The sequence below is a fragment of the Oncorhynchus keta genome, chromosome 31 (genome assembly GCF_023373465.1).
Source record: "Oncorhynchus keta strain PuntledgeMale-10-30-2019 chromosome 31, Oket_V2, whole genome shotgun sequence".
NCBI classification, from domain to species: domain Eukaryota; kingdom Metazoa; phylum Chordata; class Actinopteri; order Salmoniformes; family Salmonidae; genus Oncorhynchus; species Oncorhynchus keta.
In genome coordinates this window covers 10,336,948-10,354,643 of record NC_068451.1, presented here as the reverse complement: position 1 = coordinate 10,354,643, position 17,696 = coordinate 10,336,948, and the positions used below count along the sequence as shown (strand labels likewise).

Here is a 17,696-nt window from a genome sequence, read left to right as displayed (position 1 = left end):
GTTGAGAGTTAGAATAGTGGAAAACACCATTTCTAAGTTTAGTGGTGCATCAAGCAGTTTTCCTCTTCTTACTGACAGTCAAATCAAATCAAATGTTATTTGTCACATACACATGGTTAGCAGATGTTATTGCGAGTGTGGCAAAATGCTTGTGCTTCTAGTTCCAACAGTGCAGCAATATCTAACAAGGAAAATCGAACAATTCCGAAACAAAAACCTAATACACACACATCTAAGTAATGAATGTAATAAGAATGTATAAATATACAGGCTAAGATGAAATAGATAGTATAGAATACAGTCTCTACATACGATATGTGTAATGCAAGATATGTAAACATTGTTAAAGTGGCTAGTGTTCCATTTATTAAAGTGGCCAATGATTTCAAGTCTGTATATAGGCAGCAGCCTCTCTGTGCTAGTGATGGCTGTTTAACAGTCTGATGGCCTTGAGACAGAAGCTGTTTTCAGTCTCTCGCTTCCAGCTTCGATGTACCTGTTCTGACCTCGCCTTTTGGATGATGGAGGGGTGAACATGCATTGGCTTGGGTGGTTGTTGTCCTTGGTTATCGTTTTGGCCTTCCTGTGACATTGGGTGCTGTAGGTGTCCTGGAGGGCAGGTAGTTTGCCCCCGATGATGCGCTGTGCAGACTGAACCACCCTTCGTCAGGAAGTCCAGGACCCAATTGCATAGGGCGGGGTTGAGACCCAGGGCCTCAAGCTTAATGATGAGCTTGGAGGGTACTATGGAGTTGAATGCTGAGCTATAGTCAATGAACAGCATTCTTACATAGGTAGTGTGATGGCGATTGCATCGTCTGTGGCCCTATTGGGACGGTAAGCAAATTGAAGTGGGTCTAGGGTGACAGGTAAGGTGGAGGTGATATGATATGATCCTTGACTAGTCTCTCAAAGCACTTCATGATGACAGAAGTGAGTGCTACGGGGCAATAGTCATTTAGTTCAGTTACCTTTGCATTAATGGGTACAGGAACAATGGTGGCCATCTTGAAGCATGTGGGGACAGCATACTGGGATAGGGATTGATTGAATATGTCCGTAAACACACCAGCCAGCTGGTCTGCGCATGCTCTGAGGACGTGGCTGGAGATGCCGTCTGGACCGGCAGCCTTGCGTGGGTTAACACGTTTAAATGTCTTACTCACCTCGGCCATAGAGAAGGAGAGCCCAAAGTCCTTGGTCGCTGGCCACGTCGTTGGCACTGTGTTATCCTCAAAGCGGGCAAAGAACGTGTTTAGCTTGTCTGGCAGCAAGACTTGGTTTTCCTTTTGTGGTCCGTGATTGTTTGTAAACCCTGCCACATGCGTCTCGTGTCTGAGCCGTTGAATTGTGACTCCACTTTGTCCCGATATTGACATTTTGCCTGTTTGATTGCCTTGTGGAGTGATCGTGTACTCTGTTTAGTATTCTGCCATATTCCCTGTCACCTTGCCATGGTTAAATGTGGTGGTTCGTGCCTTCAGTTTTATGCAGATGCTGCCATCTATCCATGGTTTCTGGTTAGGGTAGGTTTTAATAGTGACAGTGGGCATAACATCTCCTATACACTTCTTGATAAACTCAGTGACTGTTTCGTTAGCCCATGTTAGCTAATATTTTTTAGATTGGTAAGTTAGTCTACTCAGCTATCTAAACTTGTAGTAATCATGGCTGAATTACCGACCGGGCACGAAGGGCCTAGGGTGTCCAGAGGCACTGACTTCCAGAAGGCCTGTCATGCCAAATAGTGTCCCCCTGCCAAAGAGTGCCCCTGCTATTGTAGTATTCTGTTTGTATGTAGTTTGCATTTCAATGGCATCCCTCAAAGAGATTTTATCTTTCCAACCAGGCAAAGCACTATGAAGGCACTACTGATCTCGACATGAGGCGCAAGAGGTATCTAGCTATAATTAACCCTGATCAATCAAATGGATAGGTATAAGCAATTATGATAATTACAACTGCACTTAACTAGGTGTCTTTGCTAGACAAACACATCCAGACAGACAGACAGACATCTGGGCAAGTGAAATAACCTTTTGTTTATCAATCACATTCTATTATATCTGAAATTATTGTGATTTCAATGAACGTCATATCAGAGAGCACACAGCGTTTCAATTTGTCACTTTTTGTGACTAAAAACCTGCCTAGCCTGCCAGAAGTTTAGGAGGGTGAAGACTGTGGCGCCAGAGTTGAAGCCTATCATGACGCTAGCCCTTTCAGTGAACTGGCTAGCAGTTTTACAACTTTACAACCAGGTCCTAAATTCCATGCAGAGACTCTTGTCTTCCTGACCATGCAATATGGGAGAGAGAGGGTCACAGTAGAACAAAGGAACTCTCCCGCCAAATTCTACTACATCCCAGAATTTGAGAATTTAACAATATTCTTATTTTGGAGAATGTGTAAACGGTTGGTGGAGAAGCCAGCTACAACCCGGTCCATTTTGTTTCATGTTTGTGACCTCATGAAAGAAAATACAGCCACATTACCCTAACTCTGTTTATACAGGTCCCTCAGTTACAAGGCTTGCATCTAATTCTTGTATAAAATGAATGAGTAAAGATGAAACTATTAGCGAAATGATGTAATGTGATGTTAACCTTTAAAATGAGAGAATTGGCCTTCCATATAAAGTTGAACTAATTCAGTAGCCACACACAAGTGAATAGACATTGGTTGGAAATGATGAACAAACACATTTTCCACTATTGAATAAAAGCCTCCTTGACGAAAAGTCCCCTCAGTTCCAAATAATGGGAGGACATGTTCTCCACGTTGAAAAGGGCCAATTTCAACTATATAGGCCAGGAAACGAGAGAGCTTCCTCCACACGTGAAATGGTATGAACTCTGAACTATCGATCACCTAAAGAAGAAGCACATACTAAACAAGCATATATTAGACTGCAGCTGAACATATGCACAAATCCAGTACGAGAACACTGACCGACGAGGAAGCATCTCCAGAGTGAGATGAACCTCTCAGGCCACGTGAACCTCTCACATGATGAAACTGAAGATTCCTCAAAGGACGAGGGTGACACTGAATGGGCAAACCAGTGCCTCACATCACCAGCTCAACTATCGAAGCCAGCTTCACGTAAATACAATGCATTGCTTTTCCAAATGAGCGATCGTTAGTGACATATGTATTTATGTGGGAATAGCTTCCCAGGTCTGATAGAGACCCACGGTCCTTAGTCTTCTTTCCAAAAACCCCTTCTCTTCTCTCTGAATCTATTGTGTTATAACCAAACTGTTTTTGTTTAGTCCAGTAGGGATGGTATTTACTGTATAATGTTATTATGTATTGTATATTCTGTATTTGTTTAATTACTTCGTAAATAAATAATTGAGCCAATTTGTGTACGGATGACTCATAAGCAAAGGCTGGGGTTGTGCAGATAACCAAGAATTTTATGACGTTCAGATGAGACTGATATTTGGTAAAGAAAAATGAATGACTAATGGACTGCTATTGATATAAAATATATTCAGATCTTTAGGAGTGGATTCGGGAGATAGCCACTCTATATAAACTAATGCTTCTGTGGTGCCCCAGGTTATTAATGGTTTAATTGTTGCATGGTTTAATTCAATCACATAATCAATTACACGTTAAGTAATCAATTTGAAAATAGCATGTCATCTCATTAAAGAAGTCAGAGACATGACAAGCCCATCAAAGTTGTTTCACCACGATCAGTAAGTGTAACAATACAATTTTTGCCTTGATAAGTTGTTTTGTAATGCTTGCTTGCTTTAATAATTATAGAATGTGTGTGTGTGTGTGTGTGTGTGTGTGTGTGTGTGTGTGTGTGTGTGTGTGTGTGTGTGTGTGTGTGTGTGTGTGTGTGTGTGTGTGTGTGTGTGTGTGTGTGTGTGTGTGTGTGTTAGTATTCTTACAAATATGAACATCTGCATACTGAATGACACAGATACGGGTATTACTAAAATAACCTCTCTAACACTTTAAATGTTAGGGGTGGACCTCATCGGACCCTTCACTAAATCCAGGAATGGCAACAGCTGTTGTCTGACAGCGACCGATCACTTCACCAAATTGGGTGGAAGCAATATTCATTCAGGTCAGTAACGGGAGAGAATGTGCTTTACTCCAAATTCCCTTCTGTAACCTGTTAAAAAGGGTGCTTGGAACCAAAAATAGATTTTAGTTTTGTATGACACCAATCAAGAACGAGACTGGCGAGGCCACCTCAAGGTGATGATGGACATCTTCAACACCCACAGTTCTCCTGAGGCCATCTTGAGTGAAACAAGGTACGGATGTTATTGGTTATATTCTGTTTTTTTATTGACATTTTATGGTACATAAGACATATTTCAATATCTCACATTCATCAATAGATATCCCTTTCCTACTCCCTTCTCCAGGTTTTGGATGAATGGACCAACCAGACCCTCAAGACTGCCATGGGCAAATCCCTTGACTGTACCAGGAATGGTGGGAGGACAACCTGAAGGTAATTCTCTTTGCACACAACAGCAGCGTCCAGGCCTCCACAGAGTACTCGCCGATCGCCTGATGTATGGACGGGAGCGGCAGCTGTTGACTGAGGTAAACAATGCAATAGTACTGTATATACAATTATTGCATATAATGTAGTCTTTAAAATTTGTGATTGACTTAGTGTTATTTGTCTATTGCTATTTTTGTAGAATGTACTTTCAGATCACTGAAAATAAAGGAAGACGAGACCTGGGAAACCTCATTGCTAATTTCGCTCCTCGCTGGGGTCACCATCTGTTAAGGTGAATATAAAAATCTCAGATAATAACTATTTTGCATTTGCACACAAAATAACCTGACGCAGATTTTTTCTCTTTGTCTTCCTAGAGTTACCTTCGGTGGAAGCCAACAATCTTCTCCAGTTGGAGAGTGGTTGGATGGTCGACCACTGAAAGCCCTGACGCCCTACACTTTGGTGAAGCCCATGAGACAAAGTATGTTAAGCTTTGGTTGACATTTGAGAAAGCTTATAAAAAATGTACCTCCTTAATTTACCTCTCCAAATGACTATAGAACTATCAATTATCGATACCCAGGAGGTATCTCACCCAACAGAGTCATTGAGTTCGTATCAGTCTGATTCTCTGTGCTCTGAGTCGGAGGGGGACCAGCTTGAGGGGGACCAGCTTGAGGTAGGTTATACCTTCAAAAACTGTTTAAAATTATATTTATTTCATTTATAACACTGCACTCATCCATCACATTAAATGTCACCTCTGTGTTTGCTTGTTTATGTCTGTCTCCTACCCTGTTCCCTTTACTCTGCTCCTGTTCTCCAGGACCTAGGGGTTCCGCCTAACACCCAAACGGGGATCCACCTGATGTCCTCCCTACTGTTGCTACTGTTGTTGTCATTATCTGTTAAGAAAGTTTTCTTGCTCCATCACACTGGGCACATAATACACTAGCACTGCAAACACAGAATAAAGAGAGCAGCAGTGCCTGGACTTTTAAGTCTCCCTCTTCAAGTCCCCCTCCCGAGACTGGCTGCCTGATGAGAACAGGTGACAGGTAGAACCTCCCATCCACACAGCACCCACCTCCTCTCTATTCCACACAGCACCCACCTCCTCTCTATTCCACACAGCACCCACCTCCTCTTTATTCCACACAGCACCCACCTCCTCTCTATTCCACACAGCACCAACCTCCTCTCTATTCCACACAGCACCCACCTCCTCTCTATTCCACACAGCACCCACCTCCTCTCTATTCCACACAGCACCCACCTCCTCTCTATTCCACACAGCACCCACCTCCTCTCTATTCCACACAGCACCAACCTCCTCTCTATTCCACACAGCACCCACCTCCTCTCTATTCCACACAGCACCCACCTCCTCTCTATTCCACACAGCACCCACCTCCTCTCTATTCCACACAGCACCCACCTCCTCTCTATTCCACACAGCACCCACATCCTCTCTATTCCACACAGCACCCACCTCCTCTCTATTCCACACAGCACCCACCTCCTCTCTATTCCACACAGCACCCACCTCCTCTCTATTCCACACAGCACCCACATCCTCTTCCACACAGCACCCACCTCCTCTCTATTCCACACAGCAGAATTCAGTATTTCAGTCTATGACTGCCACGTGGGTGTTCCAAAACATCTGGTGGAAATAAACGAATGACACAACTGTACCAAAAAAAAAAAGATCAGAGTTTATATATTTAAATCTTAAAATATTGCCAGGTTGGTTTTCACAGGTGTTTGTTGTTGTACATTTTAAGGTATCCCTTGATGGTATTTGTTAGTTCAACATTATTCATTGTTGTATCCTGGGACCTGCAATAGGTACACATATATTCAACCACAAGGGTGTACTATTGAACTATGTGAGATAGATATATTTTTTATCATAATAGAGGAATACTGAAATAATATTAACCTAGCAATGTTTAAGACATGGATTTAAATTAGTTTCAAAACGGCACAAATTTCTTTCCACCCCATGGCAAAATATATGGAATTGCAGGAAATTATCTGTAAAACTGCAAATTTTTTCTCTCAGCCTCATGGCAAAATGTGTAGAATTGCAGGAAATGAACTTTAAAACTAAATCTAATTGTAAAACTACTTTTGCCCGCGAGGTGGAGGGGCCTCCCAACAGATTCTCGCCTATGGCCCCCAAAAGGTTAGGGCCGGCACTGGCTTGAAGTGATATGGTCATTTTTTTTATGTGAATGCAATGAATTATATCTTTGGAAGTTTGTAATACTACTGAGCTCTAGATATTGTAGTTTGTGAACAAATCAGAGGATGTTTCAGAGTCTCAGGGGGATAACCGTGGAGGAAGACATAAATACATATCATAAACTTTACACATAACAGCAGAAGGGAAGTATAAATGTTCGCAGAATCCCAGCTCGAAGTAGGGTGTGGCAAAAGACCACAAAACATCTCCTACGATAGGCACGTTCAGCCCTCTAGCCGCTCTAGGCTAACAATCTAAACGATGATGTAGTCTTGAAAGATTGTCAGTCTCGTAAATGCACTGGGTCAATCTGGTCTCGGTGCGAAAATATTTCCCGGGGACCGTACATGGCACGTGTGCTTAACATTAGGGAACAATCAGTGTTGCAGGTGCAAACTGCTTGCGTGACTCCCCAGCTGTTTCAGGTTTAGCAGTGAAACATGGTACCGTGCAGACCTGAACCTCACGCACACATCCCCACAATGGACAGATGCCTCTACCTGGGGTGTGAGAAAGAGCAGTTGGGTAATACACAGAATGAACAGTTTAAGATTGATATATTGTCACCTTTTCTTATTCATCTTGGCCCACTTGAAGAGCAACTAATAATGCAACAGAATCACATTTCCTTCTTATGAAAGACTTTGAACTCGAGGGTTCATTGGTTGAGCCACTATAAATCAACCTGTGTATCATAGACTATGGGGCTACATAGACCCTTGAATGCACTGTAACACATACAGTACAGTATGATTTCTTGTCAACTTTTTCACACAACATTTTACAACGTACATAATTGTCCTATCTAAATCAATTTTGTGAATATTCTACTTTGGAGAGGGCTCACTGCAAATCTTGAGATGAGAGAAAGCACTACAAAAGTAGTACAAGAGTATTAACAATACTATGCCAGGCAAGCTGTGGCACAGAGCATCCCCATAAAGAATTGGCTTTTAGCTCCACAGTTTATCTCTGCATTCCTACTGAGAGAGCTCTGCTGGCTGCTACCCAGGGGAGTGAAATGTTATCATGGGAGAGACCGTCAAGAAAGCGCTCGCCACATAAAGCTACTGTTAGGGGCATAGGTTAAAAAGCACCGGGTGCTAACTGATAGCAACCATTGCAATAACCATATAGTCTGTATTGCGCGTTTACATCAGGTGGCATTTGCAAGGGCGCACCACCAGGGTGGTCCTTATCTCCACTGTGTTCTCCTCTTTGGTGTTTCGGCTGCTATCCTTATGGGAGTACAATTGACAGAATCCATTAGCTGTTACGAGACTTGAGTAAATCAAATAAAAATCCTCAAATAGTCTCCGCCCTTTGTTCTTTTTTCAAATCACGCAGCGCTCCTCCACTATCATTTATCATCCAAAGCAAAAACAGATAAAGCCGTATGCTTGCTTATACGCAAGTGCATTCGAAACCTACATTTCCATTACTGGTATTGATAGAATAATTGACTTTTAGAGGGGGGGGGGGATTGAAATGGGTTGTGATGCTTGAGGGACTCCGGGCTGAAACCCATGTGTCATTCTCAGTCCGGGACTACAAAGCAATTTTCCAGCCTGCAGATCGGTAAGAAGGAATCAATATCTCACATTCCTGATTACTCTACAGAGGAAATAGAGTTTGTATTGTTTCTTCAAGACAAATGTAGGCCCCTGGCAAGATAAATGGTATTTTCAGCGGTGAAGAAAGCGCCCTTAACTGGAAACTACTTTTCCCATTCACTCCTTTCATTACACCCCCAAACCAACACCTGTCTGTGCTGAGTGTTGAGCTCTTACTCTTTTTATTTGGTTTGTTTCTGTTCTTTCACTCTGGCCAGCTCAATATCACTACTGCAGTTGCTGTAATCTAAAGTTCTACACCGATTTCACAGTTGGTTTCACCTTAGCTGTGAACGGCCTTCCTGCTCTGTTGTTTCTTCGGCTACAAAAACTTTCTTTCTCACCCTGACAAATAAACCGAATGTTTTCTAGGAAATGTGAAGAGGAGATTCTACAAACCAATTCTTTCTAACATAAAATACTGCAGCACAATGCCCAGAATTGAATTTGCAAAGGAAATTAGCGGGGTGTTGCACAGCTTCTATACAGCAAATGAGTCAAAAAACGTGTATTATGCCATATATTATATATACACGGTCATATTACACAAGGACACATTTCTATTCTATGAGAAGTAGCACAGCCCAGGAAGAAGGAATAGCAACCAAGGGGGAGTATAACAAAACATCGAGAAAAGATTCCTGCTGTCCCTTCTGGGGAAACGTATCCTGTTTATGTGAGTCACACACTGTATTACAGAACAACATTGACTGAGAGCTGCAAGGAGACTTGGAATCTATCTCATCAGATGCAGGTGTGGTCATGGACGTAACTCCCCGCGTCTCGAAAGAAGGTGCGGAACGTGTCTGCTGAATATCACGCCAGAACTCTGACACTTTATTACACCGGAGTAGATTAACGGAAAACTGCAGTCGTCATCGTAGTCTATATGATTATTTCGCATTTTGCGAATCAGAGTGCATAAATGTTTATTGTGCTCTAGAGGCGCATAAGCAAAACTGACGTTATATCTGATAAAACTGCCACCTTTCCAATAGCTGATGATGGTAAGTAGCTTTAGCTAAACCTTGTATAGTACATTTAATAACATCTAATATCTCTCTATCTACACTGGAAAACATTGCATGATTACCACACATGTTATTGACCCACTTCATCAATCATTTGATTGAATTGATCCCTTCTTTCTGATGAAGGGCATTGACGGTCGTAACGTCACGATTTTAACTCAAATTAAATCAATAAAGCGTTGCGTTTTCAATTGTGAGTTAGAGTCGCGCCTTTTCCTTCAAAACATTGAATTGATCCCACTTACAACAATGCTGTGAAACGTCTTCACACACAACTAACCATGGATCATTTCAAATGGACACACACATAAAAAAGCGCTCCATCCCACATGCAAGAAACAGACATCACCACTTTGTTATGTCCCTGAAACCAAACCAATACAAAAGTTATGCAAGTGTAAGCAGCACAACCAAACATGGAACAATAACTTGTGCATAAACACTTTTATAGCGCTGTTGATCGTGCCAACGCTAGCTTTTACAATCACCCAACATTAATTCTGCCAGTGATTAAACGTCAAGGGCACAGAGAATGAAAAGAGTGAGAGAGAGAGAGAGTGTGAGAGAGAGAAATGGAGAGTGTATGGGAGAGGTGATTACCCCATGTTAATCCAGTATCAGCTTTCTGTGATTTGGAGGCTTCCCAGTACATTACTCATTATATGCTGAAAGGTCTGTTTAATGCAGATTAGAGGGTGAGAAGAGGAATGGAGGCAAAACTTGAACTTTCTCACGAAATCCATTCCTGATACTATCTGGCTTTCAACTGGACTATCCTAGCCTTGTTCCGTGATGATGTCCCCACTTGTCTCCTGTGTTTTCCTGCAGCTGTGCTCCATATTTCTGGTTCTGTTTCAAGCAGACTTTAAATTGAGCTATCCCCCGTAATTCAAAGGCAAAAAGCTCAAGCCGTAGACTTTTATCTGTCACATATTTTCCACTAGTCATCATTTTGTGATGATTTTGCTAAATTCAAACCTGATGATGCCACATGCAGTATTTGCCTATACTTTATATCTGCGTACAAAGAAAACAGTGCAAGAGAATACAGTCAACTTCTACAATAAGTGCACATTGGATATGTGTGAAGTCTGTTCACATGCAATGTATTTAACGAGTCCCAATATATTCTTTCAAATTACCCTGGTTGACTGCCTGCTCTGGTTTAGTGCACACATTTATGACTGTCCTATATCATTGTTTACATCAGCAGCTGAAATGATTGGAAATGTATGGTCAAATGTTTGAAAGAGGCTCACACTTCAAAAGACAAATCACATGCCCTCTAACATGAATGTCATCATACTAAATCTAAACCATTGCACCAACGATATCAGATACCATACTTTATGACCTTAGCCAGGCCTAACCTGGATCGTAACGCCCAATGACCTGAGCTGATCCTTATCACATGACCCTGGGCTTACCATGCCGAAGCCGGGGAAGAGGCTGACTGCTGAGGCCGTATCCAGGGGAAACGGGAGCTGGAACTGCTTCATGCCCAGAGACTGCTGGATGGTGGGTAGAGCAGGACGTATCAGCGTCGGCAGGAGGCCATTTTGACATGCATTACCTGTAGAGGAGAAGAAAGAGAATGGGCAGTGTTCAAGGGTCTGTGCTGTGGTGGTTCTCAGTTAAACAAGAGTATGAAATTATGAGCAAAATTAACAATGTCTCATAGACAAAACCACCAAAAAAGTAAGATTCAAATGAGATGAAATATGAGAGCACTTGTATTTGGGAGGCTCCCGAGTGGCACAGCGGTCTAAGGCACTGCATCTCAGTGCAAGAGGCATCACTACAGTCCCTGGTTTGAATCCAGGCTGTATCACATCTGGCCGTGATTGGGAAGCCCATAGGGTGGTGCACAATTGGCCCGGGGTAGGCCGTCATTGTAAATAAGAATTTGTTTTTAACTGCCTTGCCTAGTTAAATAAAATATTTTACAAATCTGATATTGGTCTGCCTTCTCTAACTATTGATGACCTCTCTTCTAACGAAAACAAGGCCTCTGGACTGAGTCTGAACAAGTTATAGATAAACCGAGACAATTCAGACATAGCCTACAGAGACAAATACAGTATGATGTTAATTGGATCATGGGAATGCCATGTCAGCCTTATCCAGTTGCATTTGACTCTTCCTCAATCCTTATCGTCAGCACTGTTTAAAGCTGCAATCAATATATGGAACTTTTTGGGTGACCTGACCAAATTCACATCGAAATAAATGTAAGTTATAAATCTGTCATTCTTATTGAAACCAAGTCTAAGAAGAGGCAGATATGTTCTATGTGCACTATTTCTATGCGTCCCGTTCTTAAGTTTTGATTTTGAGTCTTCTACTTTCGGGTTTTGTACACCAGCTTCAAACAGCTGAAAATACAGTATTTTTGGTTATGGAAAATATATTTCACAGCTGTTTAGATGGTACAATGATTCTCTACACTATGGTTGCTTATTTTGTCAGAGAAACTGAAATTAGGCGAACTATTTGAATTTTAGCAACCAGGAAAGGGCGAAGCGATTTCTGCATAGTGCATCTTTAAGAGAGAAATGTCTTAGTGCTGAAACCATCCTCTTAGTCACAAATATGAAATGAGTGCACCAGACCAGACAGATCAATAACGAAGAAGATTCAATAACAAAACGGCAAACTGGTCTGGAAAAACCAAAGTAAATACGTTCATTGTCATCTACATGAGAGAAGCCAGAGCGGGCTTTATAAGCCATGAATTACAACCAGCAGAGCCTTTCTTCAACACCGGGGGATTAGAAAGCAGCTTTCCAAAACATTAGGAACTAAAGAAAGCCATTCCATACCCATTAATTAGAACCAGGGATGACTTTTACCACAGCACATTTAACAACATGACGAACTCAGAGCCAGCATGACTAAAAGCGCAGATACCATATCAAAACACCGGCTTGAGACAAATAAAAAACTATGTTTGCCACGTCAAGTCCCCAGGCGATGGTAAGGCTGAATAAAAAGAAACAGTTGTAAAAAAGAAAGAGGGAGAGAGAGGGAGGGAAACCACAAGTCTTTTTTTCCCCCCTCTGCTCGGAGGAGCACTGCCATCTGTTGGAAAGCAGCAAATGCCGATGGTCATGTGGAGACACGTCCCAGTTCTCCTCTAACAAAGCATGTCCTTCTGCAGCCATCATCCCTGCAGGATCCTCCACTGACATGTTGCCCGACGTCACCCTGGAAACACGCTGCCGACAAGCCAGATTACCGACCAGAAATGCAACGTGCAGTCAAAACAGCCTATTCAAACAACCAGAACTGTACTCTGGTTGAGGAGTGAGGAGTGAGCTACAGTATCCATTGTGGTGTTTCAAATATAAACGTGTCCATAGAAAAAAAGGAAAGAATGGATCTGGTTGTGATGGAATTGTTATACAGTAAATTACAAGAGGCACATAGGAGTCCAGCATCTCAGCTCTACTGAATGACAAAAAACAAACAAATTACATCAGTCAATATTTTAGCCAATCATTTAGTCTCCCCTAACAGAGTGCAGTAACTCAAAAAACAATTTCCCCATTTCAGGATGGCGTACTGAGAAGACACTTTAACCTCATGCGTTCATTTTCACTTCCTCCGTTCCGAAGGATAACAAAGCAACACTTATCTCCCAACATGCACAAACACACAAGGAGACATTCCATCTTTTAACATTGCCTCATGTAAGGCTAGTGTTTCAACTCCCTGACCTGAACGTTATATTGGCGCATGGCTCATTGTAGTATTAAGAGTGGAGCTTGTAGACTTGAGTAAGTCCTGTCTCTAGGCATGAGACTCTCTAGCTGTGTATAATACACTCTTAGAAAAAAAGGGTTCTTCAGCTGTCCCCATAGGAGAATCCTTTTGGGTTCCAGGTAGAAAGAACCCTCTCTGAAAACTGTCCTATATTGAACCCCAAAATAGGTTCTACCTGGAACCAAAGGGTTCTCCTGCAAGTGTGCTTTCATGTGGTGTGTTTTGAAACACGTGTAAAATAGATATGTGTGCTGCTCGTAAATACATGCAAACGTGTCCTCTTACGTTTGTTTAATGTGTATCTGTCAACATCTTGTGCGTCACACGTCTTTTCACGCATGTCTGTGCGTGTGGGCGCCTTGCATATCGGCCCTCTTAAAAATGTCTTTATCTGGGACTAAAACCCTGCGGCAGTGTGTCGAGCGAGAGTAAAGATGTCTGAAGGACACAGACTAAATGTGAATAATTAATCGTCTTCCACTGCTCTCTCCCACCTCCGCCTCTCCTGGTCTTGATCCCGACTGCTCTCCGATAAGATCTGTCCAAAGGGCCGAGATCCCACATAGCCGGAAAACTGCTGTCATGGAATATAGAATCTACGGTGCAAAGGTCTACTATTTCACAGAGCAAATATAAATCCAATTATTGGGAAATATGAGGTCAAGTGCGTGTCAAAAACATTCATATCCTGATGATGTCTATTCAGATGTGTTTCACAGCATTGTGTTCTTAGGGGCTGTCTGATTGTATTCCATGATCATAATGACACTCAGGATCAATCACTGTAATTAAGATGCAGAGGTTACAGTGGTTTCACCCCATTTACAAAAACAACAAACATGTAGAAACATTCAAATCTCTTATTAATTCATAGCATTTGAAGATTGGTCAATTAGAAACAGATTTACACCAATGTACCCCTAGGCTACATGTTTGTATCCATTTCACCAAGCTCTCCGCTGCATTGCTAGCGGTTAGCATTTAGCTCCGGGCTCAGACTAGAATAGCCTGGCTAACACTAGAACCCCACACTCCCAACGTAACCCGCTCGGTTGTCATGAATTTCGCGGTGTAACCTCTAATAAACACAGCTGTCTCTGAGTTTGATCCAACAATCACTTCCACTGTGCTCTGTAATCTGAGGTTAACCAAAGAGATGTTTACGTGCTCTTAAACTCCAACCGCCAGGCCAGATACACCAGATACGTGCTCTGGGCCTCCAACTCAACACTAATCCCTTTTATGATTACAGCTCACACTAGGAGACATTACTCCTGCTGAGTTACTGTCTTTTCATTGGCCTTCTTCATCCATTTAGTTCATGAAGAGGGTTATTTGCATAGGGGGCACATGGGGAATTCTCGCCCTTGATTTTTGTTTCTTTTTTTCCCATCAGAAATTCTAAGGGATCAAATTCGTAGGGATTTGTAGAAGTATTATGTGACAGGAGAATTTATATCATTCATATATCATGCATATTCAAAAACTTTTCAACCAAAAACACAAACTTGGATTTTTATTCTAAAATGATTCTATCACTGACACAACGGCTAAATTAGCTGTGTTTATAGGCTAACATTATGCAAACTATATTAATATATTCATCCACAAATGCTTAAGCTTAAGCAACGCACGTTCTCCACAACCAAAACCTAACAAGCTTCCTTCCTCCCTTTTCCTCCATTATGCAATGATGACATTAGGCATTAGTACAAGTACAAATAATTCCAGACATAATATACTTTGGACTATTTGATTCACAATGCATTTCTTTTTCATTTGACAAAAGTGATAAAACTCCATTTTACCACCCTATCGTCACTAGGGCTACCTCTGTCTCCAGGTGGGCCTGTGTGTTGACTAAAGCTGATGAGTCACGAGGCTGAGCTGGCACCAGGGAGGTGACTCCACAGACCAAGGACACCAGACCAGTCACATCCCCACTCCTTGCCCTTCAATATACACAGAGGGCTCATGTCAACAGTATGCATATCAGGACAGGAGAGATTGACTGCATCAATTCTTGTTTCTGTGAGAAATATTATTGCGTAGAAAATTCCAAATGGTCTGTAGAATCAACTTACGTATAGCTCTGAGAGACATACTTACCCCAGCAGACATGCCACCAGGGGTCTCTTTTACAGTCCCCAAATCCAGAATAAATTCAAGGAAACACAGTATTATATAGAGCCATGATCATATAGAGCCAAGAACTCGCTTCTATCAAATTATTCAAGCAAAGAAATAAAACAACATGCACAGCACTTAGGCTTTGCGGCATATGTATATGTACGGATGTGTGTGTAACTGTCAGTAATGTGTGTAACTGTCAGTAATGTGTGGACTATTCTTCTTATTCTCTGTGTGTCGTTCAGTCTTTGAGCTGTTCTTTTCTACTGATATTCTGTATTGCGTCATGTTTTATGTTTTGTGTGGACCCCAGGAAGAGTAGCTGCTGCTTCAGCGACAGCTAATGGGGATCCGAATAAGATACAACAACAAAAATACTCTTGTGGATGAACACCTGCCAGACAACCAGCAGTCACACGTCTCTGAGAGCTAATACATCACACCTGACACACATCCTACATCATAACCTCTTTCCTAAAGGACACATTAGCATTCTGCTCACAATGTCACCTGGCTCCAAAACAAAAACTCTCTGCAACACTTTACTTAAAGCCCGCAGATATAATGCATTGTAATGCAGTTACAATGCATTATAAGTCTTGCCATCAGCATGATGTATAATGAACCCTTTATGATGTCAGCATCTCACTCCATAAGGTTGCTGTGTAATTTGAGATCATTTTAATCCCACAAAAAAAGACAGTGCCCTTTTATGAAGCCTTGCTCCGGCAAGAATCAATGCAATTATTCTTCTAACGTGAGAATGTAAGCCAGCGATGTGAAGAGCACTTGGAAGGAAAGCACTCCTGCTTTAAGTCTGCCTAAGCCTCTCATCAAACACAAATATAATGGAAGAAGTCTAATTCTTTCATTTCTCAAACTATTCTAGACAGCATATCAAGTGGCTCTCAAAGCCGACAGTGAGCTAGCTTTGTCCTTCTTTGAATTCCTTCGCTATAAACACATCAGCGAGTGTCTATAAAACATGTGAGATGAAATGCAAACCTTGGACTTTCAACCCCACACATGGATCTAGTCTGGCAGGATGGATAATGGCTAGGGGGAGTAGACACGGTGCCTAGGGCTTATCCAACCATGTCAAATCTAGTAAGTGTGGAACTTCACACTTTCCTTCCTTTTACGTTAACCAAATCATCCGCTCCATCCCTGAAGATGATGTATGTACTTCTAATGCCACACAAACACATGCACAGGACACAAACTCACCGAAAAACATGCTGCTCTCCATGACTCCTTAGACATAGGGGTCTGTGTGTCCTCTCGGATGCCCTGCCAGGTTGTGTGTGTGTGTGTCCATGGGCAGCAGCCTGGGCATGTCTCACACACTCTTTATGTGTGTTTGTGTGAGTGTGTGTGTGTGTGTGTGCAGCTCTGTAGTCCGTCTCTCTGTCTGTGTGTCGTGTCTGCAGCCGTTACCGTGCAAAGCCGGCACCCTCCTCTCACAGTGGTCTGTGTCCCCCTCCTTCGTCTCTCTCGCTCTCTCTTTCTCTCCACACACTGCTCTCTCTCGTCTTGCTGGTTCTGCCGGTCTCTCCTCCCCTCTTTTCTCCTCCTGTCCTCCTGTACAATCTCCTCTCTACTCTACTTGAGCGCTGGCCCCTCTGCGTGCTTCTCTCCTCTCCAAGGTGTCTATCTATATTTTCCAGCTACAGCCTCTCTCTCTCTCTCTCTCTCTCTCTCTCTCTCTCTCTCTCACACACTTTCTGTCTTTCCCTCTTTTCTCTCCTTTTAATATCTTTCTTTCTTTACTTCCTTCTTTAACTACCTATCTTCCTCTGTTCTCTGTTCTCTCTTCCTCTGTCTGTTTTCTTACTCTCTCTCTCTCTCTCTCTCTCTCTCTCTCTCTCTCTCTCTCTCTCTCTCTCACTCTCTGTAATCTGACTCCTGGAGCTTGGCTGATATCAGTGCTGGTGGTGTGAGCTCCACTGCTCTTCTCCGTCTCTTTCTGGTGGCTCCTCAGGTACAACACAACACATAACAGCACCATGCACAAGGGACAGCCACCGGCCACACAGAGACGGCTGGTCGCTGTTACCCACAAATACCAACTAGGTTTTGTGATGCACAACAAGGGTTTGCCTGTATATATGTGTGTGCGTCAGCATCCTTCCCACTTAACCTCCACCGCCCTTGGCTTTGTTTTCACACAATCACTTTGATTGGTTCACTGTAATGCCTCTGAAGGTCAGACAGCAGCATTGACCGCTCCAAAGTCTGGCCACCACTATCGACTACAAATGAGACAGTCCTGATCAGAGTGATGTCTGTCCACACACACCCCGAGATAGCCAGCCCAGCCATTAGTGACATCATAACTGTCTCCTCAAGACCCAAAACGAAATCAATGTTCTCAAGTGTTGCGATTTCTCTCCTCGTATCCCCCCAGGCTCCGCTAT

At 42.5% G+C, this 17,696-nt stretch overlaps 1 protein-coding gene across 2 annotated transcripts in view; it reads right to left on the bottom strand.

Moving 5' to 3' along the window:
* The window catches only part of LOC118364385 (zinc finger protein 385D-like), a 42,201-nt gene extending 25,104 nt beyond the window's left edge, over window positions 1-17,097 (bottom strand). Inside the window, exons 1-2 of one of the 2 annotated variants that reach the window (XM_035745888.2) lie at window positions 16,507-17,097; window positions 10,812-10,957 (exon numbers count right to left, since the gene is read on the bottom strand). In XM_035745888.2, the coding sequence (XP_035601781.1) occupies window positions 10,812-10,957; window positions 16,507-16,528 (168 nt within the window). In that variant the 5' untranslated portion in view covers window positions 16,529-17,097. Of the gene's footprint in view, window positions 1-10,811; window positions 10,958-14,980; window positions 15,287-16,506 lie in introns of those variants that run through there. The other variant, XM_035745889.2, reaches the window with a different exon arrangement.
* Between the last annotated feature and the right edge of the window lie 599 nt (window positions 17,098-17,696).